This window comes from Convolutriloba macropyga, chromosome 5, assembly GCF_964194025.1.
Source record: "Convolutriloba macropyga chromosome 5, txConMacr16.3, whole genome shotgun sequence".
Lineage (NCBI taxonomy): Eukaryota > Metazoa > Xenacoelomorpha > Acoela > Convolutidae > Convolutriloba > Convolutriloba macropyga.
In genome coordinates this window covers 74,534,885-74,556,141 of record NC_134472.1, presented here as the reverse complement: position 1 = coordinate 74,556,141, position 21,257 = coordinate 74,534,885, and the positions used below count along the sequence as shown (strand labels likewise).

At 36.5% G+C, this 21,257-nt stretch overlaps 2 protein-coding genes across 7 annotated transcripts in view; one reads left to right on the top strand and one right to left on the bottom strand.

Moving 5' to 3' along the window:
* Nucleotides 1–11,131, top strand: part of LOC142339637 (uncharacterized) — a 16,382-nt gene extending 5,251 nt beyond the window's left edge. For 3 of the 5 annotated variants that reach the window (XM_075389823.1, XM_075389822.1, XM_075389821.1), the window contains 6 exons: nucleotides 6,015–6,411; nucleotides 6,890–7,340; nucleotides 7,498–8,085; nucleotides 8,516–8,794; nucleotides 9,366–9,626; nucleotides 10,523–11,131. In XM_075389823.1, the coding sequence (XP_075245938.1) occupies nucleotides 6,043–6,411; nucleotides 6,890–7,340; nucleotides 7,498–8,085; nucleotides 8,516–8,794; nucleotides 9,366–9,626; nucleotides 10,523–10,950 (2,376 nt within the window). In that variant the 5' untranslated portion in view covers nucleotides 6,015–6,042 and the 3' untranslated portion in view covers nucleotides 10,951–11,131. Of the gene's footprint in view, nucleotides 1–563; nucleotides 1,015–1,252; nucleotides 1,339–6,014; nucleotides 6,412–6,889; nucleotides 7,341–7,497; nucleotides 8,086–8,515; nucleotides 8,795–9,365; nucleotides 9,627–10,522 lie in introns of those variants that run through there. The other 2 variants (XM_075389820.1, XM_075389824.1) reach the window with 2 other exon arrangements.
* The window catches only part of LOC142339644 (uncharacterized), a 615,633-nt gene that overhangs the window by 328,930 nt on the left and 265,446 nt on the right, over nucleotides 1–21,257 (bottom strand). The gene's annotated exons all lie outside the window — the stretch shown is intronic.

Here is a 21,257-nt window from a genome sequence, read left to right as displayed (position 1 = left end):
CTTATTTTATTCTATTCAGTTTAACATAGTAAGCGAATGCGCGGAAAGTTATAAGTAATCTCTGATTGGTTAATAATATGCTCGCTTAAATTCTATTCAAGAATAGTCCCCCTCTTGCAGGGTGGGGGGGGGGGGGGGGGGGGGCAATTGTTGAAAAGATCCAAAATCACAACCACTGGTTATTTGATCATAACTTTAGCCCGTTTCACCCAGCGCGACAAATTTTGGTTCAAATTATGATCCGACAAAAACAAACTTCCAAAAGTCGAATAAAGTCATGGTCGATCTATACAATAAACAATGATATTTAGTTTGTTCAGTCACGCTTGTGACAGTCATTTTGTAAAAGTATAAGCGAGCCACACTTAAGCGAGTACATACATACAATTGTGCTTTCGCGTATCTATATCTTATCTTAAAAGTCATACAATGCCAAACTAGTCGGCGATTTACATATAGTCGTTTCTAGCCAAGTCGTGTACATACATACATACACTTTGCGTGGCCATATGCACAACTGCGGCAAAATTGGTCACCTAATTGTCTCGTGACGTGATGCATGATTATAGTCAGCGTAGAGTCAAAAGAACATCTAAGAACGAATGCCGTGGCCAAAATCAAAATTGTCAAAGTTGAACATTCGAAACGATAAAAGGTGGTCAATTTTCGTCATCCGCATACGCGTTTTTGTTGTACGACACACTTTAACAATCGCTCTTTCTGAAAGCTAGTCATAATTTGGCACCAATCTTAAACGATGCTTAGCGTAAACAACAAAACAAAAATCTTAATCGATGGCAGAATTCCGATTTTTCTATAAGCAATAATTATTTATCGCGCTTAGATATATAGATACATTTATTGTTTAGAAAAAGTCGTTTATACCAATTTGTAACTGTATAGCGTGTGAGACGATGCTGGCTGTGGAGTATAATTTATTCTGGCGAAGCTCCTGTAAGCCGCAATCACAATCTACCAAACGCACGTGAAGAAAAAAATAGTCACACATAAAATGTAAGTACATACATATAGAACTACATACACAGTTTTATTTTATCATTTCTGAGTCATTTTTGTGCTTATCTTTATTTTCACAATTTTATTCTATAGTGTCTTTATTTTTCTTGTCTTTTTATAGGTAAAGATTTAATTTAATACTGTTTTCGAATAGTGCGACATTCCCGCAATAATTAGGTTTTGCATGGCAATATTTTCATTTAGAATATTTGCCATAACTTCAAGCAGTGAAAGTATAAATTTGCGTTTCGAATATTTATCGAAAACATTAAAATTTGTATTATATTTCAATTATCTGTGTATTTGTCATAATTGACAACGGTAAGTTGTTTATATCAAACACGACGTTTTAGAAAAGTGGGTGGGGAATTAGTTTTTTTGGGAAAATAACCGGGCCACCTTTTAGCATATTAGGCGTGTAAGAGGTCCGATCGCGGCACACTAATATTGGAAACGCGAGCCAAATACCAAAATTTGGCAATTTCCAACAACCAAAATTGAAAATTTAAGCCGACAACCCGACCGCGCCCGTTGTTACGTTTGTACGAACTACTGATAATTTGACAAATCAAATATCTTTCAAATTTGAAGTTTATCAAAAAAGCTTCAAAAATTGAATTTGAACAAGAAACAGATTAATTGAACTGATCTGGAGCTGCAATTTCAGCGAAATAGGAAAAAAATAAATTTTATTAAATCGCAAAAAGTGCTTATTTTGTAATGTCCGCATTGCGCTCATTATAACTTTATTTCTCTTGAACATAAGCGAGCAACTTATGTTGTAACTTAAGCTCACAATAAGTTGAGCTTGTAAGAAAAGATAAACATATGATAGTTTTTCTTATTTTTTTTCAAAAACGTTTATATTTTTAGTACTGAAATTGCAATTGTTAGTTTTGGGTTATCTTTGTTTTTTTTGTATCAGCGACTAAAAGCAGCTAACCGTTTCAACTTTTCTATCAACTATTTCAACAAGTTTGTTAGAGTTTGATTTTTTTCCAAAGCATACTGGAACAGCTTAAGTAATACCATCGTTTCGAAGCTCTCTTAGCATCTAAGTAAAATTTCTAATTCAAAAGGTTATTGGGAAAAAAATCGATGATAATGTTATGACATTTCGATGTTGTAACACGGTGAAGATATTTTTTTGAAATATTTGCCATTTTTAAAAAGACAAACTCCATATTTAGTCAATCAGAGCTAATCAGAACTCCTAATTTGGAACAACTTTACAAAACTATCGGAAAAAGTGGTACAGCAAAAATTGAGGTTTTTTACATTAAGCACCCTTAAGTAATTTGAACTGCTGCTGCAATGCTTCAAAACGAAGATCCATCGCAATCCATTACTTTAATTAACAAGAAGGCTCATCCGAGGCTGTGCGTAGCATAAAAGTTTCCAACATACGTCAACAAGTTCGATACCAACTTCCTTTTGTTCTGAGTGGAAAGGACTTCTTGACTATTACTTTTGGTCAGCTCAGCTTGAAGCATTTGTTTCTACAGAAACTTTTATTACAACTTTTTTCATACAAAAAATGAAGAATTCAGAACCTTCATATTTTTATATATGAAGTTTAGCAAGAGCAATCAGGAGCACAGCAAATTAAGATTAAATCCCCAATAAATTGCAAAACGAATAGCTGCAATCATTTTTCCCGATGGAAATAGCAATTAAATAAGTGACTGGTTCAGTTGAAAGTTATCCAGAATATCAAGAAGTCATCAACAAATCGAATTGAAGATTAGTCAAATGCTATCAATTTTGAAAGAATTTTTTTCTGAGGTAATTTTTTTTTCATTAAAACTATATTATTTAAAATATTGAATTTTATACTCTTCATTGTAATTTTTTAAAAAATGTTTCTAACGAAACACTGGTTGATTGTTGCGTCAGATATCTCACGCTGGTAAATTTTGTACATTGGTATATCAATCAACTTAGCGTTTCGTTGGAGAAAGAATCGTTTAATGTCAACAATCAGTTGATAAGAACGGAGCAGTGTTCAAAAAACATTTTTTTGCTTTTTCTTCAAATTGGTGGTCTTATGCTCTTATTGTTGGGAATGATCCATATTTGATTATTTAAGCTGTTTTTAGTCCACTTTAGCATTAAATCGGAGCAGAAGTTTTTAGCTTAATTTTCGAGTTAGGAAGTTTTATATTCTTTCATTAAAAAATCATTTTTTTAGATTTTTTTGAACTAAAAACACTTTCAAGTTTTCTAGATTTAGATTTCGCACTAAATGGGCGTTAATCTAATGCTAATTTATTACCCCCAAAATCAGTAGCAGGTAAAATGAAATTCACAGTACAGTATGACGTAAAGAATTTTAGATAACTCACAATTTATTCTTTTTAGAACAAAACGTTGGTAACATAACAGTAAATCAAAATCTACAGTAAGCAAACCAGCAGTTCGGTGGATTTTACTACCAAAGTCGAAGAAACAGTTAAGAATTTTTTAAAGAAAAAACTTGAAATCAGCAAGAAATATGTCTAGTATAGTTGATTTAGAGTTAACGTCTTAGTAAAGTCTTGCTGACAAGTATTTTAAGTCATTATGTTATTGTCTCCAAGAATAGTAATTTTTTACTAAAATCTACACAAATGAAAATCTTCTCAAAACAAAAAAAATTGGAGCCCTAAAACATAAGACAAGAGAAATATGTTAAGAAGCTAGAGAATTTCAAGCGAATTCAGTCAATCTATTTTGAAATCTTGATCAATTTATCTCTTCTTCAAATTAATTTTGCAACGATTTTTTGGTTCTACTTTTGCAATTGCAAAGGTTTATTGCAATTGTAAAGGTTTGGTGAAAATTTTAATTTGTTTGAGGTTTTTTCGAGTTTTTTTTAGGATATTTAATAAATGTAATAGGTTTAGATGAGTTGATATAACCAGCTGAAAAAGTTGCTTTGAGCATTTCTAAAAATTGAAATTTCATGGACTGAATTTGTCATATATGGCATAGATTTAATTAGACGCTGCTCACGAGTTGGCTAATTGTTTCGAATTTTCCTTTACAACACAAGTTAAATTTGATCAGGATTTCTAAATCAGATCATATTTTCAGCATGATCTGAGATACCGATGTTTTATATCCCATTACTGTTTGTTAATATTTCATGGGAATCAACAAGGTAGAGAAAACCCGATTTGTATCGGAAAAGTTTTGCAATTATTTCATCAATTGTGACATGGCTGCTTCAGTTATAAAATTGCAGCAAGTTAAATACCGAAATTTATTGCACTATTATTGCAATAATTACATAAAATATATAAGACAACGTCATTATTTCTGATCAGATACACAGCAGTCAAGTTGAAGTGAAAAAAATTGTTACAATGTAAAAATTGCTTCTCTTGGAAATTTTGTCGCTAAATTTACCCCCCCCCCCCCCCCCTCCCCTCCCCGCCCCCTCCCACTTGTACCATTTTAGCCTCATTGCCATAATCATACATGGATGAATAAACAGTTCTTGCGGCTCAGATGTCTACGTGTATCTATCTTTGTATGTTTGTCTGAACAACAACTGCTGTTTATTGTTAGACGATTGTGAATGTCGGTGTGTTCCTACACGTTTTTAGCATTTCATTTTTGTTTTTGGTGAATTTCTTGAGCCAGTTTAACTCGTTCAAATGTCTTTTTAATCCCCCTGTTTACCTGTCACGAGTATTATGCTTTCTAAATTTAGTATTTTTACTTTCTGGTTTGCAGCGAGTGAATGCACATGTTAAAACATGTCTTGCGCTGTCTTGTCATTTCCCCCCAAATTTGCCTATTGACATTCGGTGACAGTTTAGCCTCTGCTTTCCTGTGCATTTTGCTTTCTTTCTATCACTTTATCACTCGTATACACGTGTGTGTTTATGAGGAGGGCTGTGAGCTATGTTGTACACAGGCAATAGATTAGACACGTGCTAAGGTATAAAAGGTAACACTCAAGTGGGGGAGGCTTGACGCCTGAAGGAGAGGTAGGGACGGGGGGGGGGGGGTGGGGGGTGGGGGTGATTGTGAAAGTGGTAGTGGTGTATGGGGGTGGTGGTGGGGGTGATTGTGAGATTTCACGTGTGAGGGAAAAGGGTAACCTGCCAAACACAGACAGGAACACACTCCGCACACACAAGACATTTCCTGTCCTTATTCACTTTGCTCTGAAATCATTTCTGTTCACATGTTGCTATGTTAATACACATTATGTCCAACAGCTACACTTCTTTCAGTTTTGACATGTCTTAAAGCGTGCTCACTCTTCAATTTTTCCTTGCAGCTTTTCCCTGCCTTTCCCCCTTACGAGGAGAGGAATTATTATATCACTTTTCGTATATATGACCACCATACCTATACATGTGAACTAAATAGTGTCCAATATAATTTGTATTTCAACAATATCATTCCCATTTTGAGCTATGTTGTCTTTGAGTCGTAGTGTAACGAACGCTACTGCTCTGCGACTAGAGAGAGGTATATAGCAGTGACAAAAGCGGCACCCCCATTTTCTTATCACCCCTGTAGCATTTCCTTTACTTTCAGTGGAAATTTCACAAATTCACAACTGCAAAACACACAAGCTATGAAGCGATTGTACATTTCATGTCAGCATTGCTAGCTTAGCTTGTTCTTGTTTTTCCATTTGGACTTATTAGCGACCTGAATTTTAAGAGGACGGACCTATTTTATGGCTATCTGTGTCGCGCTCTCTTCAGTTATATGACTCACATTGCTAATGTGAATTTGGTCACAATTTTAAGTTGATAATCATATTATGGTTTAATTCGCCAGTAACTTTTAATTTCCTGCGACAGTCGTACTATTATTGTTATTATTATTCAGTTATATTTTATATCTGTACTGAGAAATAGATTTTCCTACAATATTCAGTATTGCCTTTAATTTTCAACTCTTCGTTTAGACCTCATTGATTTGACCTCATATTTCAATTATAACTCTGATTTTCTTACATTTATTAATCAGCTTAGATTTTACTGTTATAGCTAGCTGCACAAATTCAACATAATCAAAATGAAATTTGACCACGAATCACCATCGCCGCCCAAAATTGCAACTCAACTCCCCCAAATTTCACCCCGGGGAGCACCCCAGACCATTAGCACAAACACCCTTCGATGCACAGTGCCTTCGTGTAGCTGCAGGAATTTCAGCCCGGGTTCGGGCAATCAGAGAGAGTGCACAAATTGCAACCATGGATGGATCCCACACGCGGAAGATAAGTTGCACCATGGGATCTCGGATACCCCCCAACCGATCAACGTTGACGTGGTGTTCGATGTGGCTTCTTTGATTCTCTACGGATCCCAGGCTATTCCTGTCAAGCTCAAGATTTTGATGGACAAACTGTTGGCTAGGTTGCAGCACAGTGAGGTTCTTCAGGTATGTATATTAAAAGAAAATTTTTCTTAAGAAAGGCTTGAATCCCGAGCAAGTGTAATTATATAAAATGTAAAGAAACTATAATTTTTACACAATCCTCTTACTAAAAAGTAACACTCGGATTGTGAAAGTATATAATAATATTAATACCATAAAACTCGGAAAAAATTATTTTACTTTTAATAACAATGTTGACATTTTTTAAATTAAAAATGTCTCTCTGTAGTCGTGTTTTATCATTGACTGTGACTAACCTCGGCTTGGACTTGGTTATAAAAGTGAAAATTTTGTGTTATTTTCTGCTGGAAATTTTGCGAATCTGGCAAAAACTACCTTTCTGAAGATTAAGTAGACAAGTATTTCCAATTTTACAACATCAGAACCTATATACTGCTTGCAGAGCCTAATTTGTAGCCTATTTTTTCACAGAATTTGCAGTTTTTCTGGTCAAACATTTACTTGACGCTTTTTCTTTTAGGTTATATATTCTTTGGCTTGGACCTATGAAGACTACGTGCGGGGTTACAAGTACAAAGAAGGTCTGGTCACACTAAACTCCTGGATTCTTCCAAGTTATGACGAGGAAAAGGTCATCTTGCGTCACTTTACCAAATTTCCAGACACAAGAGATGTAGCCACGAAGTTCATCCAGGCTCTGGAAACTGGAAAAAAGCCACAGGTCAACACTGAAGAAACCAGGAGTGTGTACCAGTCTAAGTTGAGGGGAATCATTGCCGCCATGCCCAGTGTCACCGGATCTCCGGCAGCTTCGACACACAGTCCGATGTTGTTCCAGGCCATGTCTGGTGGCGAGTCGAAGCTGCAGAGTTTCTCGCCTCGTGCCCCGCCTGGGCTGATTCACTCAGTGAATTTACCCACCAAGACGCAAATTGTAAACCCGGTTCCAAAAATAACACCCCCAATATCAGGTAAATTAATTTTTTTGCTCACGGTTTTACCCATGTCCATCAGCATGTAGCACTGGGCAGCCTCTTTTTTATCGTTTAAAAAAAATTTTCCGTACAATTACAATTTTTGATAACGTTGCATTAGAATTTAATTTTTGTTCTCTCTGAATGTTTTTAGAGTACTCCAAGATCCGCTCTCACGCTCCGATCACGATTAATCAGAACGAAGAGATCATAGAGCCATCCACGATATCTCACTGGAGCACCACTAGTAGACCCGGCAACGCCCTCAACACCAGCAATAGCTCCTCATCATCCTCTCCTAAAATATCACCCCGGCCTCGCACAACCCAAAACTCGGGCGCATCCGGGACAAATTTGCTAACGTGCCAAACATGCAAACGCACTTTTAGGTCACCTCTTATGTTCAAGCTCCACAAAAACTTACATACTAAAGAAGCTAATTCCTCGGTTGCCGCACTGAAGCGAAAGCCGGGCGCCATTTTGAAGAAAAGCTCAAATTCCGATCAGGAATTTACGGTCAGTTTTAGAGACAAAACAGACGATGCGATTGAGAAAACGGACGCGAGTTTATTGGAAGTCGTGAGAGCTGTGAGCGGGGCTAACTTGTCCGCATTATTGGCTAAACAGAATGATGGAAAGAGTAGCGCAAGTGTGAATGAGATTGAGAGCTTGCAGACGTTAGTTGCCCACTTGGATAAGAGCGCGTCGGGAGATGGGACCAATGTGAGCAGAATTTCGCCAAGTAAGTTTGAATTATGTTCGCTGATGCGCTTGAATATCAACAAAAGGGCTAAGAATTATCTAAGTAAATTTAGATAATTCTTAGCCCTTTTGGCTAAAAATTATAGCAATATCATTTTAGCCTTTTTGACTAAAAGTTACAGCATAAGTAAATTTAGATAATATAATTTTAGCCGTTTTGGCTAAAAATTATAGCATAAGTAAATGTAGAAAATATAGTTTTAGCCCTTTTGGCAAAGAAGAACACCGTTATATCGTACTGTTTCCATAGTGCGCCAAAGTGTCCGCGATTAAGCCCTATATCTTATGCTGATTTTAACTACGCGCTATATCTCGACACTTAAAACTTAAAGTTCAAAAACTTTTTTTCAAAGTAACCAGCTACAATATTGATGAAACAGAATTTAATTCTGATTGGTTGATCGTTTCAGAGACTCGTCGAATTCAAATCAAACCACTCAACGTATCTTCCCTCCCCTCTTCTTCCTCAAGTGACGTCACAAGCTACCCACCCAACGCCTCCTTGGAAATGGGTCCGGGTGGAACTATGGTGCCCACACTGAAATCCGCCAGCAAACACACTCCACCCTCCACTTACACTGTGAATAGTACCGCATCTTCCGCCTCCTCCCCGTCTGCTTCGTGTGGTCAGCAGAACAGCCCGGGTTCCATTTCATCGGCTCACACAACGACTGCTGTTACAACTGCTAGTAAGTGTGCCAAATCAGATGAAAATGCTAATTCAGTTCAGATTTCAGAACTCTTTGCCATCATAGCCAATTTAACCCTCAAATCATGAACTATCCACTATTTTAAAATTAGGATACAGTTATAATTATTCGACCTGTCAAGTTGAAATTGGTAAATTGAATCGTGTCCAATTTTTTCTCTGGTTAATTATTGTATTTTTTAATACATAAATACTTTGAACTAACAATTAACTTGGTTACCATGACTATGTTTATCAAAACAACAGATCAACAGTTTAGTTAATCAATTCAATTAATCATTATTGGATTATATTATTGGACACTTGAAATATCGGACAGGGTTTTAGAAAGTTCTGCCTCCTCGCTTATTGTTGTGGAGACAAAACTCACAAACAAAAATATGAAAATTAAGCTTCATTTACTGTAAGTAACGGCTTATATGGACTGGACTGTACTAGCTCATTTAGATTGACTAAACTCTTGGTGTCATAGTAACCAAGACCTAACCATGAAATAAAATGTTATATCCGATAAAACGTTCAATATCAGAGCAATGCCATTTTTGTCACAGGTTCCACGGTTGCCACCCGTGGCGAGAGTGCCTCCCCCTCCCCTTCCTCCTCCTCATCCTCTTCCCAGGAACAGCACAAGAGTGGAGGAGGTGGGGGTGGGAACCCGTCCCTAGAGTTCGACCTCGAGGTGCCAGTTTTTGGGGAGACAGTGGAGGGGCTGATCTGTGGAGTTTGTCACAAGACATACAAGAACAAAACTTGCCTCAAGCAACACTTTAACAATGTACACTTGAGGCTGCAACATTCATGCTGGATCAAAGGTAAAATTAATTGTAGGGTATAGTTGTCTCTCTTGAATATGCAATAGGTGTTAGTTGGTCTAAGCAGGTGCGACAACTGTGAAAATGGACCAGTACTGGATTCGAACCAGTATCTCTCACTTGCAAGCCTAGTGTGCTACCCATTTACACCAACTGTTATTATAAGCTCTCGAACTTGGGCATCGCTTATAACCCGTTCTCACGTTCTGTCTTATTCCTCGAGGCTTCATTTCTCTAGCCAAGAATACGTTGAACAATAAGAGCTTCTTGTCAAGCTATGTCGAGCTTATCTCATGCACAATTTACATTAGATTGTTCTCTCTCAACCTTCTAACAATACGTTTGTTGTTCCCTCGAAATTTGCTACACACCAAAATGCACGTAATCAAGTTGCAGCGCTGTTGCATTAACGAAAAAATGTAAATCAGCAAAGAATTTGATTCAAAATGTCACACCATAACAATAAAAAATATATCTGAGTTTAAAAATAGTAATTTTTCTTGGCACGTTCGTTTGTGAGATTCAACTTGATGCAATAGCCCTCAGGCCCACAAACCAAGTCAACAGGTTTAGTCAACTTACGATTTGACCTTCAAAAATGTCTTTCTTAAAGTTATTTTCTAATCAAACTAAGCTTCAGCCAGCAAAAATTGAAAAATGTGATATTAGATCTATTTACACGTTTAAATAGATCTATTATCACATTTTTCAAACTTTTGCTTATTGAAGCTTATTTTGATTAGAAAATAACTTTAAGAAAGGGATTTTTGAAGGTCAAATCGTAAGTTGACTAAACCTGTCGACTTGTTTTGTGGGCATGAGTGCTCATGCCTTTCCGAAATTAATGGGATTCTGAAATCATTTTTTGAAATTTCTGAATTTTTTTTTCTTTTTAGGGTGCAATAGCTCATTTCCCTCAAAGAGGAGTCGAGACAGACACTCTCTCAACTACAACTTACACAGTCACTTGCTGCAATCTGATGACGTAACACCTAACACACCCACAACCGCTGCTAATGCTGCGTCATCAACATCCGATGACGTCATTGACTTCTCAAACACAACCGGCCAATCAGAGTCCAGCAGTATGAACACAATCACAAACTCGCCTGATTCGTCCACAGAAAGTGTCGCGACCTCAAAGCTAAGCGAAAGTGCCGAAATTAGTTCAGTTTTGGAAGAGAATTGTCAGCCTGATATCAAGATGGAAAGTGAAATTCCAGATAATTTTCGGATTGATGAGATGTCGGCTTTCATGGAGAATAACCAGTCGGTAGTTGTATGGCCGAAACCGGCACCGGTTCACGGAGAAATGGACTTTTAGCCGATAACTTCCATCTCACCCGTTTGGCCGAAAACGTTCACGGATAGTGACTGAAACTGTAGTTTATGTTGAAAGCAATACGAATTGTTATCTATTTCAATTTTTTCTATAATTTGTATTATTAATTTTCTTTTTGTGAATGCAATAAAAAATCAAGTTAAAAGAAGCTATGCTTTCTTAATTTTCAAAATACTGCTATATGCGCTAAGTAAATTGAAATCGAACGAAGAGAAATATTTTAATTAAAAAATAGCAGTAAAGGGAAGACACGTCAATGGAGGGAAAATACGGCATGGAATTGATCGTTATGAGAAAGCAAGACAAATAAAATGAAATGTTTTTTTTTACAAAATTGAACCAGCTTAAGGAAACTCGAAGCGTATAGCACATTGTTACAAACAGCAATCTAGATTTGAAGCTCTTCGAAATTGGACAAAAAGTACATCGATTATAAAACGGAACCACTAATTTTGATTTTTAACATTGTACTAGATTTGTGCAACATTTAAAACTTGTAATTTTTAACCCCTGGGTTATATTTTCAATTTAGTTGTTAAAAAAAAGAAAAATATGATCAAAATGAAATTTTTCTGATCTCGATTAGCATAACTGAACGCAGCCCGTTCAGAAGAAAGACTAAAAAAACCCACAAAACGAGATCAAAGCTCAATATCTGTTTCTAAAGTGTTTGGTTTTTAAGAAAACGTGGCTTTCAATTTCGTGGGCTTTCAAGCTCTTCATTAACTCTTAAAATAGGGTTCCAAAACTTAACCTCATGCTTTTCAGTTTGACAGAAACACACTAATGGCAATAATTTGTCTTCATTGTCGTTAATTTCAGTCTCTGCTTACTTGAAAACGATTGCGCTAACAATTGATAAAGTTACCCCCCAAGCATTTGGAACTCTCTTGCATATTTTTAAAGTTTTTTTGATAGAATGGTGAAACTGATAGCGTCTACTTAAATTAGAACATCTTGTGTTTACAAAATCTGTTTGTCTGTTTACAAATACAAACTAGATGAAAACAAGCAAACAGTTGGAAGAACAAATATGCGCAAGGAATGCAATTACTACGATGTTCATCATCGTTCTGGTCACAAACATCTTGTTTTAAACTTATATATAAAAATCATACATAATCATCTGGCCTAAATTTGGGTACAATTTTTGACAGACCTCAGATCAATTGGAGAACAACCGAACATGGAATTATGAACTTTTCTACGAAAACCTCAGAACATAAGCGGCAAAAAAGCATCCCATTAAAATTCTTCATTATATAGATCGCTGATAACGTGATATAATAACCAAGACCATTAACTGATAAATAAAAACCATCTAACGTTTTATAAGCAAATAAACTAAGTATTTTAGGAGAACCATTTGAAATTAATTTTATTTACGTCATACGCAGTTTTTGAAGTAGTTACGTGCTAGTTAGCAGACCAAAAACAAAACCTAACAGAAACAGCTGATTAATAAAACTAGCAGAAAACCTACCTCATTTGCGCAAAATAGCACATGAAATCGAAATCTGACGCCAAGCTAGAGAACGTTTCATAGTGTAGGACGTAACCTTAATGCTCGAAACATTTTTTAAACTGATGATATTTTAAGCACAAGTGCAATGCTACTAACAACAAGGTGTTTTTTATTATAAAATGCATAATGTTTTTGCTCACAACATAAATTTATCAATTGTGAGTAAGTTGCTAAGATTTAGACTGCATTCTACACAAGGAAATACTTCTTAGGGGTAGGAAAATTTTTGTTATATGTACTTTTTTGCAAATATGACCGAGGCTTTTTGATCGCTTTAAATATAAACCGTCACTTAAAAACATCTCAATAAAAAAGTAATGGCAATATTATTCTCTGTTGCATTGAACATTTCTGCTTTTAATTCTAAAATTTGGTTTTTAAAACTTCTCAGAGATCAAAACATTGCTCTTTCAATAGATTTTCAAACTTCAGTTGACCCGGTTGTATAATTTTGGGTTCCTGAAGAAAGATTCAATGAAATTTATCAATTTCACACTGATGAGTTGAGATGTTTCTTTTATTGAAAAATTTGAAAATTCGAATTTAAAATTGAACTTGATTTATTTTTTTAAAAAAAAACCGTCCAGCTGGTTAAAATTATTTGCTTATATTTGTCAAAATTGGAACAAGTACACAAAAGTACACAATAAAAGAAAGCAAAAATTATATTCAAACGAAATCTCAAAGACTCCACAAAATTGTTATAATTTCTTTATACTGCACGCTAATAGAGCAGACAAGCCAATGTAGAAAGCAAAGCATTGCTTCTCTCTGACAATGGAAACTGTCAAAAACAATTGTTATTCTGTGTTTCGAATTCTTTGTCGTTTACTGACAGTTTATAGTGGCTCACATATGGATTATAATCTGATAAAATGCAGCCAATAAAAATGTAAACTCAGTTATCTGCAGTATAAGCAAATCTTGGTAGCTAGTGCTTCAAATTTTCCGAACTCTGCACTAATTTTTTTCAAATTTATAGGGTTGATTAGAATTGGGTGGTGTCGTCTTCTGAATTACTGCTAGGCTCAGCAGTGAGGGGACTCTGTCGCCCAGAAGATCGATCAAATAAAATAAACCAAAGGTTTTGAATTGGTGAAGCAAGCGTTTCTGTGTTACTCTGCTACTTCTCCTCTTTCACTCTTGTATGCTGTGGCAAATTAAATTGCCTTGAATTAGGTTAACTCACATTGAGGCTCGTAATAAAAATTCTGGTCTGATGGATAACAAATTTAAGAGAATTACTTGCGCATCAATGGAAAGGACAAACTTAGGACAATTTTTGATATTAATGCGCGGTTCACTTCCCAAAAGAACCTAATCAAAAACGCTCACAGTATCCCAACTGGTCTTGCGGTTACAACCTTCCAGAGTTCAGTCTCATACTCAATCTCTTCTTTTTTTCACTCTATCTTTTAAAGTTTAGTCCCGCCAAACCAACTGCTTTTTTTTCGCTTGTGCAAAAATCTCTCCTGTGTCCAAACTTCGGAAGTTATCCAAAATTCTCCAAAATCTGCCAAAAATCTCATTGTGTCACTTCAAATTATACTCAACCAATAAGCTCTTATCTTAAGCAAACAAACAATAATCTCGTAAGTAAAAGTTGCAACCTACACTTGAAATCTGTCACATTCTGTAGGAGGGCTTTGTTTGCTATGCAAAAAAACCAATATCAGATTATGCTCTGTCATGCAACTGCTACCAAGCTTTGTTATACTTTCTCTGAAATTTAAGTAAACAACCTTTGGATTCTCAAGAAAACGGACCTACTCTGCCTAATATGCACACACTGCAAATGTCGATTCCAAAACTGTTTGCTTAGAAACTATTTTACGTTGCTTCGAACGCTTTTATTGCTCCATTTCCGCGCTTAAATTTAACTAGCTCTAATCAATCGCTGTCGAACGCCATGTGTTAAATAAATAACTAAGCTCAACCCTAAAACAAAGAGCAATTGTAATTTTGAATTTTCAAACTATTTCAAGCAATTCCCTGTAAATATACAAATCAGAAAATCCAGTTTTCCTAAAACTCGAAAATTTCAGTTCTGGAAGTCAAAACATCATCGGTGAAAATGTTTAGGAACCGTAGGGTGCAAACTAGATGCATGCGAACAATTATTGTCCTAGCATTGTCCGTTCCGAGACGTTTAAAATTTGGATATTTTTAACGAGTAGTGTCAGCCAAAATCGGAAAAAACTGAAATCGGGATAAGTGATTGGCGTAAGGATATTTTGTCACTAACTGTCCCAAGTTAACGTAATCTTACCATTTCAAAGTCATTCGGCCGCTCAAAAACGCCAATTTCCAGTTTTCGGCAATTGGTTCATCCCAAAGCACTGACTTCCGGTCGCATCCGGACGTTAAAACTAGCACTATTAGAAAGCCCAAAGAGAGTTACACTAAGCTCCAAAAATCAGATAGCTAGTACCAAAACTCCAAGAGCAATTCAAATTTTGCGTTTCAAAGCACTGGCGTGCGTTAGTCCCGTGCCGGAAGGTAGGAGTCAAATTCGAAATCAAAATCGAATTCCTCGTACCTAATTTAGTCTATGCCCCAATTTCCAAATCAATAACGAATTCAGCCTTCCAAAAAATATCTCTTTCCATTTCGATCTTAATCATTTTTAGTGAAAATTGCCTATTCGTATTTCAAAATGCAAATAAATTCCCGTGATCACCCAATACATTACTAAACAAGCACATACTAGTACGACTGGTTTATACCGTTATTAAAAACTATCAAATTTTTACTACAAATATCAAAAACAATCAAACCTCTTCCCGTGCAAATAACTTAGATCCAGAAATGTAAACGGCCTCACATCCCTACTAGATGTAGACAATCATTAGGGAAACATCCTCACAAACTTTCATAGTTCAGTGATGAATATAACTCTAAGAGTTGAGGGGCACCTGGTTTGGAGTACCCATTATATTGAACGAAATCGAAAGCACACTTTTTACTTCAAATTGAAATTCCAATTCTGTTCCAAGTGTCTAGTTCACTTCAAATGTTCGCTCTTTAAGGTACTTCTAAGTTTATATCAATCATTTGGACTTTGGCCTGATGCACATATAGAACTTTGCTAAGTAACGGAAATATATCGACAGCAAATATTTAGAAACTGTAGGGTGCAAACTAGATGCGTGCCAACATTTATTGTGTTAACGTTGTCCGGTGCAATTCGTTTGCGATTTGAATGGTTTTAACGAATCGTTTCGGCCAAAATCCGAAAAATTCGAAATCGGGATAAGTGACTGGCATAAGGATATTTTGTCACTAACTGTCCCAGGTTAACGTATTATTACCATTTCAAAGTCATTCGGCCGCTCAAAACCGCCAATTTCCAATTTTCTGCACTTGCTTCATCCCGAAGCAATGACTTCCGGGCGCATCCGGAAGTTAAAAATAGCACTACTTGAAAACCCTTGAAAAATTACACTAAACCTCAAAAAATCATAGGGCTGGTAGAAATACTCCATGAGCATTTCAAATTTTACATTCCAAAGCGCGGGCGTTCTTTATTACCGTGCGGGTCGGTGGGGGTTAAACCTCACATCAAAATCTTCCCAATTTATTCTATTCCCCAATATCCAGGTCAATCTGAATTCAACTTTCCGAAAAGTTTTTATTTCCGTTTCCGTGTTTTAAACTACTTTTAGTGAAAATAGCCTATTCATGTTTCAAATGCAAATAAATTTCTCCCGCAACTTCCTAAAGCACTCCCATGACTACTCATTACATTACTAAACAGATAAATACTGGTACGACTGTTTTATACTGTTATTTCATCCATAAACTATCCAATTTTCACTCAAAATATCAAAAACCTTCAAATCTCACCACTTCCCGTGCTTATAACTTAGATCAAAAACATTGTAACTGGTCGCGCATCCCCACTATATATGCACAATCATTAGAGGAACATCCCAACAAAGTCAAATGAAGAATATAATTTAAAGAGTTCACGGGTGCCAGGTTTGGGGGTGCCCTTTATTTTGCAGATTTGAAATTGCACTTTTGTTTACTTATAATTGAAACTCCATTTCTGTTCCAAGTTTCTAGTTCACTTCAAATGTTCGCTCTCTAGTGCAATTATAAATTTGAATCACGCATTTGGACTTTGGCTTGATGCACAAATACTTTTTTGTTAAGTAAGCGAAATATATCGACAGCTCAAAAAAATCTTGTTGTTTAATTTGTTTGTTTAGTATATATCACTCAACTCCCCTGTCTGGGCCTTCGAAACCATAACTCTTTATTACAAAACGCAAAACTGAATCAAGCTAGTTTAGATTTACTAATCTGACTCAAATTATCTAACTTACTCGCTGCATCAGCTATGACAATTTACACTCCTCCCTCCTAGAGTATTATTCTCCCGAACAAAAGCAAGCCGTTAATCTATGGACTGGTTAAATTGCGGCTCCGTAATTTTGCAAAAGTTGACCAAGTGAAGTGAACCGCTTAGGTTTAGCTCCAGGTTAGCTAACTGCACCAAAAATTGGATAAAATATATTTAAATCATAAAAAATAATCGTATTTTTATATGACATCAGAGCCAGCTTAACAACCAAAAAAAAAGTTTTCAATCAAACTGTAATGCTGCGATCATAAATCTTCTCGCGAACCTCACCATCATTAAAAGGAAAAAATTCGGATCAAACAACAAAACTAAACTACACACGTTTCCCTAAACCATTTTTTGAGAAAAAATTTCCCCTACAGCTATAGTGCTTGATCAACTTGTCCTAATAAACCATATTAATACAATTTAGGCGAAAAATGAGTAAAAAACAAAGATTGAATATTTAAGCTGTCAACGTCCCTCTCATCATACACTCGTGCACTTTTACATGAAGACCTTCTTCATCTGATGCTTGAATGGATATCCACTACTTCTTTGACTGTAGCTGCCGTCCGTCCTGTAATCTTGTCATGACTGCTGTTTTGAGGCTTTCAAACGGCTCCACCTCTCCTTTTGGCTCAACGATTGGTTCTCCAGCAACAGCTTTGCAATCTCCCGAAACCGTGCCGCAGTCTTCTCCACTTTCTGCTCAACTTCCATCGAAAAACTTCGATCGAGTCCTTCCTCCTAGGCTTTTGATCGTCATGAAGCCAATTGTGCAACAATGTAGCCATTGAATTCTGATCGGATTTCCCTGTTCTGTCCATTCAAGCAGTTTTCCTTTGATGCTCATCCGTTTGTTCGACCGAAACACCACCATTAAGCAGACTTTCATTCAATTGGGATTGCACTCATTCCTCCAGTTCCTTTCCCAACTGTGTGAAAGTGTTCCGGTCACTGGCTGCCTCATCTTTTTGCCTCTTCTTTGTTTCAGATACCAACGGCCAATCAGTTTCACCTGAAACTGACCCATTCTCCAAAGTGTCCATAGTAAACTCAGTTGTACACAATTGAGTCTCATCAGCCAAGTTTGTTGCATTGCAGAACGTATGGTCCAAACCTCCGGTCTCTAGTTTCATCAGTCCCCAAGCTCCCAACAACATATCTTTCCTCAAAGCTTTTACTCTGTTGACATTTTTGCTGTCAATTTCGGTCACACTGTCGCATGCTACTTCTTCTAAATTTGTGCCAAAGCTAGTTTCGCTTATTGCATCGTTAAGATCAAGGGCCTCCACATGTGAGAAATCTGTATCCTTAGTACATTAAAAAAGTAGTCATCATCCGACTGTTCATTGCTTAGCTCTACAGATTCTGATGGCAATACCCAATCCTTTTCGGTAGCATGCTGCTGACCACAAGACTCAACACTCCGCGCAAAAATTTTTCTTCTGTCACAACATTTCCGGTACCACTGTATGCATAATCGCTTAGCGCTGCTCTACAATTTTCCTTATTTGTTTTGCAACAAACTGCCCGCGCAAACTGATCCTCAGATCCAGTGTGTACTTCATCACAGTAGCTCGGAACTCTATTTGTAATACATCTCCCAGCAACTATCTTTTCTTCATTTTCTCCAAACAGATCTATACTAAGCGCTTTTTTCTCAATACACCGATGACGGACCCCATGCCAAACCCTTCCATAGTTTCGCTAGATTGCAAAACTTCATCCAATAAAATCTGCATCTGTTGCATTCTCTGATCCACAGTATCAGTGGTGTCAATGAATTCCGCCTTACTTCACGCTTTCCCTCTAACAAACAAATTCTCTCATAAAAATCTCTCAAGCTTCTTTTATAAAAAAATGGAATGTCAAACAATCGCATTTCAAACTGATACAGCGTCTCTGTAAGTGTCCAAGCTTGCTTTTCTGTAGCCGACCGCCAATAACCTCTTGGTTAATCACTTACTGCATTTGAGGCCCAGCCACACACGTTTGTCGCCAACCACTTCATCATCTCTTCTTCCGTCTATCTGAGCCTCAGGTCAGATTTCAGATATGTCTCGTGCCAATCTTCCCAAATGCTGTGGTCTGGTGAAGAGAAACGCTTCACCAATTGATAACCAAACATAATCAAAATGTTGGTAACCCATCGCAAATATAACCCATAAGTCAATTTTTGGTGTGCTCTCAGCAGTTTCTCCGACCAAAATATAGCACACTCTCCAAATAATCAGAAATAAATCTACAACAGAAAGTAACAAAGAAACGAAGTTCACCCAGGAGAGCCACTGTCGACTTCTGAAACTCTGCTAGGCTCAACAGGGAGGGGGACTCTGTCACCCAGAAGATCGATCAAGTAAATTAAACCAAACGTTTTGAATTGATGAAGCAAGCGTCACCTTGTTACTCTGCTAACTCCACTATTCCACTGTTATATGCTGTTGCTAATTAGATTGCATTGAAATAACGTAATTAACAATGGGGCTCGTAATATCAATTCTAGTTATATCGATAACCATTTTAAGAAAACTATTTACGCATCAAAGGAAAGGACGGAAAAACTTAGGACAATTTATAATAGTAATTAAGATAATGATGAAAACAATATCCGCATTTCACTTGCCAAATCAACTCAATCAAAAACGCTCACAGTACCCCAACTTGTCTTGCAGTTACAAACTTCTAGAGTTCCAACTCTAAATCTTTTCTCTGATTTTCACACTATCTTTTAAAGTTTACTCCCGCCAAACCAACTGCTTGCCATTGTTTGTGCAAATATTTCTCCCGTGTTCAAATTTCTGAAGTTATACAAACTCTCGAAAGTCTGCCAAAAACCTCTCTGTGTCATTTCAATTTATACTCAACCAATGCGCTCTGATCATAAGCAAACAAACAAAAATCACTTTAGTAAAAATTGCAACCTATACTTGAAATCTGTTACAATCTGTATGAGGGTTTTGTTTGATATGCAGCCAAATCAATATAAAATTATGCTCTGTCATTAAAATGCCACCAACCATTGATCAATTTTCTCAATATTTTATGTAAACAACCTTTGGACTCTTATGAAAGCAAACCTACTTTGCCTAATATGCACACACTGCAAATGTCGATTCCATTACTGTTTGCTAAGAAAATACTTTATGCTCTTATTGCTCCATTTCTTATTGCTCTTTTATAACGCTTTTATTGCTCCATTTCTGCGCCTAAAATTAACTAGCTCAAATCAATCGCTGTCAAACGCCATGTGTTAAATAATAAATAAGCTCAACTCTAAAACAAAGAGCGATTGTAATTTTAAATTTTCAAACTGTTTCCTGCAATACCTTGTAATTATACATATCAGATAAACCAGTTTTCCTAAAAACCAAAAACTTTTGCTCTGGAGGTCAAAACAGTATCGGTAAAAAGATTTAGAAACTGTAGGGTGCAAACTAGATGCGTGCCAACATTTATTATGTTAGCGTTGTCCGTTGCAATTCGTTTGCAATTTGAATGGTTTTAACGAATCGTTTCGGCCAAAATCCGAAAAATTCGAAATCGGGATAAGTGACTGGCATAAGGATATTTTGTCACTAACTGTCCCAGGTTAACGTATTATTACCATTTCAAAGTCATTCGCCCGTTCAAACCGCCAATTCCCAATTTTCTGCACTTGCTTCATCCCGAAGCAATGACTTCCGGGCGCATCCGGAAGTTAAAAATAGCACTACTTGAAAACCCTTGAAAAATTACACTAAACCTCAAAAAATCATAGGGCTAGTAGAAATACTCCATGAGCATTTCAAATTTTACATTCCAAAGCGCGGGCGTTCTTTATTACCGTGCGGGTCGATGGGGGTTAAACATCACATCAAAATCTTCCCAATTTAGTCTATTCCCCAATATCCAGGTCAATCTGAATTCAACTTTCCGAAAAGTTTTTATTTCCGTTTCCGTGTTTTAAACTACTTTTAGTGAAAATTGCCTATTCATGTTTCAAATGCCAATAAATTTCTCTCGCAATTTCCTAAAGCATTCCCATGACTACTCATTACATTACTAAACAAATAAATACTAGTACGACTGTTTTATACTGTTTTTTCATCCATAAACTATCCAATTTTCACTCAAAATATCAAAAACCTTCAAATCACACAACTTCCCGTGCTTATAACTTAGATCAAAAAAGTGTAACCGGTCGCGCATCCTCACTATATATGCACAATCATTAGAGGAACATCCCAACAAAGTCAAATGAAGAATATAATTTAAAGAGTTCACGGGTGCCAGGTTTGGGGGTGCCCATTGTTTTGCAGATTTGAAATTGCACTTTTGTTTACTTATAATTGAAACTCCATTTCTGTTCCAAGTTTCTAGTTCACTTCAAATGTTCGCTCTCTAGTGCAATTATAAATTTGAATCACGCAT